The following is a 6,000-nucleotide window of genomic DNA, read 5'->3' as shown; positions in this document are numbered from 1 at the left end:
CCTTTAGCGTCCGTCTGGAGACCATAGGTGCCGGCGCTCCACCGCCGGCGCTGCCGCTGCGAGGTACAAAGTACCCGCTCCCGTCGCGCGCGAGGCGCGGGCTCGACGAGCGCGGCGCGCCGTGCTCGACGCCGCCGCCGAGCCCAAGCCCGACGCCGAGCCCATCTCGCGCGGCGTCCCTCGCGCCGACCGTGTGGCGGCTCGCTCCCGCACCCGTCGTGCGCACTCGGCGATCCGGGCTCGGTGACCCGCCGGGAGCGGACGGGCGCGCCGAGCGGCGCGCGACGGTCGGCGACGGCCAGGACGGCGGGTACAGGTCCTCGCCGGCGGACGACTCGCCGTCGTCTGGTGCGGGGCCGGTGAGGTCTGAGAACGAGATGCGCGAGGGTGGGGCGCTCGAGGGGGTCGGGTTCGGGGTGGGGGAGGTGGGCGTGCGGAGGAAGTCGAGCTGGAGGAGGGAGAGGGGGTGGCGGGTCAGTGGTGTGATCGTGGGTCGTGGGAGGGAGAGAGAGAGGGGAAGGGGAGGGCGGTGCGACGCACCCTCGACGGGGAGCGAGCCTTCCTCGGGTCGGCGTCGTGATTGGCGCGCGCGACCGACACCTCGAGCGGGCCCGTCAGGCTCCTCCTCGGCGCCCTGCGCTGCTGGGACCCGTCAAAGCTCACACGCGACGCAAAGCTGTCCTTGCGCGACGGCGACGGCGACAGGACGTCCGGGTCGACCGCCGAGGCCGAGGGGGGTGGCGGTGGGGCGAAGAGCGACTTGAGGAAGGCGGACGACGAGAGCTTTGGCGAGCACGACACGCGGTGGCTCGAGAGGGCAAAGGCAAAGGCGCAGATCTGGGTCGGGGACGAGAGTGCAGGTGAGCAAGAGTCGGCGGCAGGGGGGAGAAAGGGAGGCAGGAGCAGGGAGGGAACGCACCCAGGCGACCTCGTCTGCGACCCTGCGGACGAGCTCGTGGCGAGTCGAGCGGCCTCTCGGGTCGTCCGGGGTGGCAGAGCCGACGCGCAGGACGAGGGACGGGTGGTCGGATGCGAGGGCGACGGTGAGCGAGATGAGGAGGCGGTCGTCGAACAGGGGGGCGTAGGGGTCGGGCTGAGCGTGCAGGAGCGGGACGAGGTCGGCGAGGGAGGCCATGCAGTCGCTAGGTGGCCTCCTCTGCCTCTGTGCGAGAGAGCGAGAGAGAGGGACGCTCCTCCTCGTCGTCGTCGTCGTCGTCGGACCTTCCCTCCCTCGACCACACCTCAGCATGGCCAAGAAGACCGCCGCCAAGGCTCAAGAGTCCCAGCAGACTGTCGCCCTCACTCCAGAGCAGCTCGGTGCGCTCCAACCCACAGCCCTCGCTCTCTCCACACGTTGCTCACCACCTCCTCCCCTCCCCACAGCCGCTCTCCCTCCTGCGTCAACCACCGACGCTCCGCCCGTCGCGCTCGACCGCACCCCAGCCCCAAAGGTCAACACGCACAACATCACCGAGCTCAAAAACGCCCTCGACGACCACGTCAAGGACCTCCTCTCGCGCCCCTCAGCTGCCGGCACCACGTCGCGCCCCCCGTTCACGCGCTCGTACCGCCACGACGACGTGCGCCTCGCTCTTGGTTGGTCGAGCGTCGCAGTCGCCGCCGCGACGGGCTACTACGGGTACCGCACCCCGTTTAACGACAGCACCCTCTGGGTCTCACTCGGCGTCGCCCTGTGCGTCCCTCTCTCCTCTCTCTCACTCTCTGTGGTTCGGTCTGGTTGCGGCATGACTGACTCGAGAGAACGTGCGCGCACAGGTACGTCGTCCTCAACACGGCGCTCGCGCTCCACGTCGCGCTCGTCGAGAAGAACACCATCTTCGAGGGCAAGCGCCGTACCCTCGCCTCGCGCGTGCGTCGCGCTCTTCCTCTCGCTCTTTTCTCTCTCTGCTCGTCAGCGTCTCGCGGTGCGAGTCGCCTGCAGCAGAGATGTTGAGATCACGTGCGAGATAATGACGCCCCGCTCGCCCGCACGCGCAGATCTCGACCGAGCGCCTGAGCGTCTCGTCGCTCGCGGCCGCCTCGCCCCGCACCTTTACCGCCTCGTCCTGGGTCCCCTTCCCTCTCTCCCTCCTCGCGGCGTCGCCCTCCCTCTCGCTCTCCTCGCCCACCTCCTCCTCCCCCTCCTCGGCGCCCTCCCCCGCGTCCTACCCGCTCTACGCCCTCACCCTCTCGTACTCGCACTCGTCGAGCGCAGGCAAGGCGCTCCTGCACCGCGCGTCGCACCAGCTCGTGAGCCCGTGCGCGGCCTTCTTTGACGGCGAGGGAAGGCTCGCGAGCGGACGGGTCGACGAGTGGGTCGAGCGCGCGCTCGAAGAGGTGCAGGGCGACAAGGGCGCGAGGGGCGAGGGACGGTAGTAGCGGGTGGGTGAAGCGTTGGTGGGTTCCGCTTGCGAGGACGTCGCCGCCGCGGAGAGAGAAAGAGAGAGAGCGTCTCGCGAGAGGCTCTGCCCGATGTCGGCTCGCTTTGACAGGCTTGCAGCTCTCGACAGCTCTCGACGGCTCTCGACGAAAAGGAAAGAGCTGGCGAACGAGCGAGTTGCACGAGAGCTGGCTCGAAGGGAAAGGAAGGCCGACGACGCCTCGCGCTCGAACCTGCGCCGCTGCGGACCCTCGGCCTCGAGCGCACCGCCGTCGCGCCGCCGCCTCACTGCGCGATCGTCGCGAGGCCCTCGATGCGCGCCTGCTCGAGAGCGTAGCGCTTGCCCTCGACGGATGCGGGCCCGAACGTGTTGTGCAGGATCGCGTACGCCTTCTTGGCGCAGGTGACGCCGGCGATGTGCTCCTTGACCTCGACCGTGCACGTCGAGCGCAGCATCGGGTAAACCGCTTGGCAAGGGACGCATGGGTACTGCGGGTCCCAACAGTCGTTCTCGTGTTCCAGCGCGTCTTTCCAGCCGCAAACGCGGGCCACCTCGTCGATGGCGAGCTCCCAGCTGCGCCAGTTGGCACTGCCGGAGAGCTTGTTCACCTTGAACGCCGTCATGACCTGGGCCGCAAGGCTGACCCTTGTCGCCCAGTCCATCGTGATGGAAGGCGAGGCGGGTCGGGAGGTGGAAGAGGGTGCGACGGAGGGTGGACCTGCGGGCGCGAGTTCAGTGAGCTCGAGACGAGTGAGAAATGCTCCCGGCTGGAGGAGACGCACCGACTCGGGTCCTGGCAGTCTGCTGAGGAGGGAAGAGAGAGCGAGAGCTGCGACGCCGAGCGAGCAAACGCTGGCGGTCCGTCCGAGAGGAGGCGTGTGCGCCGGGGGCTGAAGCACGCCGAGGGCGGAGGTCGATCGCGCCTCCTGTCCGCCGTGCCACGCGGCAGCGAGCTTACAGGCGCGCGTGACTGCGTCCATCAGAGGCAGCGCTCGACGAGTCGCGCGAGGTCGAGGCAGCGCTGCGCTCGAGCGGTGCAAGGCGAAGCGGGAGCACAAAGCAGCAGGGAGCTCTGAATAGGAGCGACTGAGCATCACGACGAGAGCGAGTGAGCGGTCGCACGTCGAGAGCGAGGTCGAGAGAAGGAAGGAGGAAGGGGAGGAGAGAGATGACGGCCCTCGTCCACTGCACCGCTCTTGCTCCAGCTGAGCACCGCCAGACCACCTTGAGCACCCACTCGACCACCTCGAGCCATGCGCCGCGGCCAACGGCACAACGCCATCACCAACTCGCCCGTCGTCCGCTCCTTCATCCGACCTGTCCTCTCCTCGGTCCCCTCGGCTCCAGCCGCCGCCACGACCAGCGCAGCACAGCAAGAGACGCTCAACAAGTACCTGGGCGAGGTTGTGCAGCCGGACGAGCGGTGGCTGATCCCGACTCAGCCCTCGTTGGTCGCGGCGGCGGGAGGTGCGGTCGTCGAGGTCGAGGACAAGGGCGGGCGGCCCGGTTCGAGCGACGTCAAGGGCAAGAAGCGCGCTCGAGTCGACGAGCTCGACGGCGAGGCGCACGCGGTCGAGTACGACGAGGCGGCGGGCACTCGGTTCGGCGTCCAGGTGCGCTACTCGGAGGACAACCTCCCTCTCGAGCTCGACAAGTGTGCGTCCAGCTCTCTCTTTCTTTTCCTCTCGTCGACGCTCTCACCGAGCGACTGACTCGCCCGAGGCACGCCCGCAGACTGGGCGCAGCGGTACCGCCTCTTCTCGCTGTTTGACGACGGGTGCGAGATGGACCGCGAGGGGTGGTACTCGGTCACGCCCGAGAACGTGGCAGCCCAAATCGCCGAGCGCTGTCCGTCCACTCTCTCTTCTCGTGAGACGGGCGGGGAGAGGAGCGGCAACTGACTCGAGGTGGGCGTGCGCGAGAACAGGTCGAAGCGGCACCATCGTCGACGCGTTCTGCGGCGTCGGCGGCAACGCGATCCAGTTTGCCTTCACCTGCGAGCGAGGTGCGTCCACGCCCTTCTCTCCCCGACCCTCCAACCTAGCTGAGCTGACCCAAACTCGCCCTCGCAGTCATTGCTCTGGACACGTCGCCCGTCCGCCTCGCGTGCGCAGCCCACAACGCGCGCGTGTACGGCGTCGCCGACCGCATCACGTTCATCCTGGGCGACTGGGTCGCGTGGGCGCGAGCGTACGCCGAGCGACTCGAGCGCGGCGAGGTCGTGAGCGACGAGGACCGCGTCGAGTGCGTCTTCCTGTCGCCGCCGTGGGGCGGGATCGACTATCAGACGACGCTGTCGACGACGGCGGGTCCGGTGCAGCCGCCGGCAAAGAAGAAGAAGCGGCGGCGGCAGTCGTCGGGCGTCGACGGCGGCGAGGTCGACCCGGCGCCGCCGACTCAAGGAGGTGGCGCCTACCCGCTCTCGGCGCTCGCCCCGCTCCACGGCGCCGACCTGTTCGCCCTCGCGCGGCGCATGACGCCCAACGTCGCCATGTTCCTCCCTCGCAACGTCGACCTCCTCGAGCTCGCGACGCTGCCCGGGCTCGGCGAGACGGAGAAGGTCGAGGTCGAGGAGGCGTGGATGGGGTGGAAGTGCAAGGCCGTGACGGCCTACTTTGGCGAGCTGGCGGTCGGCAACGGGTACGTCGGCGGGAACGAGGACGAGCAGGAGCGTTGAGTAGCGTCGCTGCGAGTGCAACTCGTCGTCCTCCCACTTTGCGAAGGTCGAGCGAGCGAGAGCACGAGACGGCCTTGAGCTTGAGGTCTCTGAGCCTTATGAGTGACGGGCAAGTCAATCAGCTCGAATGCAGCAGCGAGATAAGAAGCGAGAGCCTGCAGCTGCTCCTGAGGCGAGGCGAAAGAACGGATCTCGCGCGACGAGTCCGTGCGGCGTCCTCGCTCTCTCGTAAGGCCTCGAGCCGCAGCAGGGGCTCGCTCACCAATGTGCGAGATGAAGGAGAGAGACTGATACACATTGCACGCAGCTGGACCTCGCCGCCGCCGTCTCGCCTCGACCCAGAGAAGCCGCTCCACCTCGCCCGCGCTGCCTCGCACGGCCGCACACTCGCCCGACGCTCCTGCTGGCCGAGAGAGGTAGGCATGTCAGCTTCCACTTGTGCTGTGAGAGCGAACGAGAGAGAAGGGGCGCACCTCACTCGCCCTCGACCGGCTCGACTGGCTCCGAGTTGGACGACGCGGCACCAATGCGCGACTTGGCCTCGGCAGCAGCCGCCTTGCGCGCCTCGCGGTCCTGCTTCTTCTTGGCCGCCTCGGCCGCGCTCGTGTCGACCGTCTGCTTGGGCGTGTCGCCGGTCGAAGTGGACGGCGCGGTGGACGAGGCGGCGGCGGCGCTCTGCTTCCTCGCGGCTTTGGCGGCGAGCTGCTTGCGGGGAGGTTTGCCGCCGGTGCCCTTGCGCGCGCTCTGCTTCGTGCGAGTCATGGCGACGAGCGAGAGGGTGAGGCGAAGGGAGAGAGAAGAGCCGAACGGTCGCGACTGGATGCGCTCTCGATTCGAGCCGTCGCTCGTCCCGGCCCACGGTCTGCACAGCGCGAGCGACGCCGGCAAGTCCGCGCTCTGTCCGCGAGAGCCGAGCGGGCGTGCGTCGCGCCGAGAGCGAGG

At 68.8% G+C, this 6,000-nt stretch overlaps 5 protein-coding genes across 5 annotated transcripts; 2 read left to right on the top strand and 3 right to left on the bottom strand.

The window, feature by feature from the left end:
* Positions 1 to 474: 474 nt before the first annotated feature.
* RHOBADRAFT_46196 (uncharacterized protein) lies at positions 475 to 1,135 on the bottom strand (the record flags this gene model as incomplete). The annotated part of the gene is made up of 2 exons (XM_018414740.1): positions 475 to 837; positions 920 to 1,135. 2 exons carry the CDS (start codon positions 1,133 to 1,135, stop codon positions 475 to 477), a joined length of 579 nt encoding a protein of 192 aa, XP_018269150.1.
* A 313-nt stretch (positions 1,136 to 1,448) lies between these two features.
* Positions 1,449 to 2,358, top strand: RHOBADRAFT_3370 (uncharacterized protein; the record flags this gene model as incomplete). The annotated part of the gene is made up of 3 exons (XM_018413135.1): positions 1,449 to 1,693; positions 1,777 to 1,870; positions 1,999 to 2,358. Coding segments are annotated over 3 exons (699 nt in total), but the record flags the coding sequence as incomplete, so codon positions are not given.
* Positions 2,359 to 2,665: 307 nt separating this feature from the next.
* On the bottom strand, positions 2,666 to 3,043 carry RHOBADRAFT_46194 (uncharacterized protein; the record flags this gene model as incomplete). Its single annotated transcript, XM_018414739.1, has 2 exons — positions 2,666 to 2,869; positions 2,933 to 3,043. 2 exons carry the CDS (start codon positions 3,041 to 3,043, stop codon positions 2,666 to 2,668), a joined length of 315 nt encoding a protein of 104 aa, XP_018269148.1.
* A 556-nt stretch (positions 3,044 to 3,599) lies between these two features.
* Positions 3,600 to 5,095, top strand: RHOBADRAFT_66821 (uncharacterized protein). The gene is made up of 4 exons (XM_018419092.1): positions 3,600 to 4,037; positions 4,116 to 4,229; positions 4,309 to 4,386; positions 4,454 to 5,095. Exons 1-4 carry the CDS (start codon positions 3,635 to 3,637, stop codon positions 5,056 to 5,058), a joined length of 1,200 nt encoding a protein of 399 aa, XP_018269147.1. The 5' UTR covers positions 3,600 to 3,634; the 3' UTR covers positions 5,059 to 5,095.
* Positions 5,096 to 5,483: 388 nt separating this feature from the next.
* Positions 5,484 to 5,820, bottom strand: RHOBADRAFT_46192 (uncharacterized protein; the record flags this gene model as incomplete). Its single annotated transcript, XM_018414738.1, has 2 exons — positions 5,484 to 5,499; positions 5,576 to 5,820. The coding sequence occupies 2 exons, from the start codon at positions 5,818 to 5,820 to the stop codon at positions 5,484 to 5,486; spliced, it is 261 nt and encodes an 86-aa protein (XP_018269146.1).
* Between the last annotated feature and the right edge of the window lie 180 nt (positions 5,821 to 6,000).

The sequence above is a fragment of the Rhodotorula graminis genome, assembly GCF_001329695.1.
Source record: "Rhodotorula graminis WP1 unplaced genomic scaffold RHOBAscaffold_12, whole genome shotgun sequence".
Classification (NCBI taxonomy): domain Eukaryota; kingdom Fungi; phylum Basidiomycota; class Microbotryomycetes; order Sporidiobolales; family Sporidiobolaceae; genus Rhodotorula; species Rhodotorula graminis.
Note: the sequence above shows the minus strand (reverse complement) of the source record. Positions and strands in the feature narration are given on the sequence as shown.

Coding starts and splice junctions, on each gene's coding strand:
- RHOBADRAFT_66821 (XM_018419092.1), top strand. CDS start 3,635: ATGCGCCGCGGCCAACGGCACAACGCCATCACCAACTCGCCCGTCGTC. Junction 4,230..4,308: donor AGCCCAAATCGCCGAGCGCT/GTCCGTCCACTC, acceptor GCGCGAGAACAG/GTCGAAGCGGCACCATCGTC. Junction 4,387..4,453: donor TGCCTTCACCTGCGAGCGAG/GTGCGTCCACGC, acceptor TCGCCCTCGCAG/TCATTGCTCTGGACACGTCG.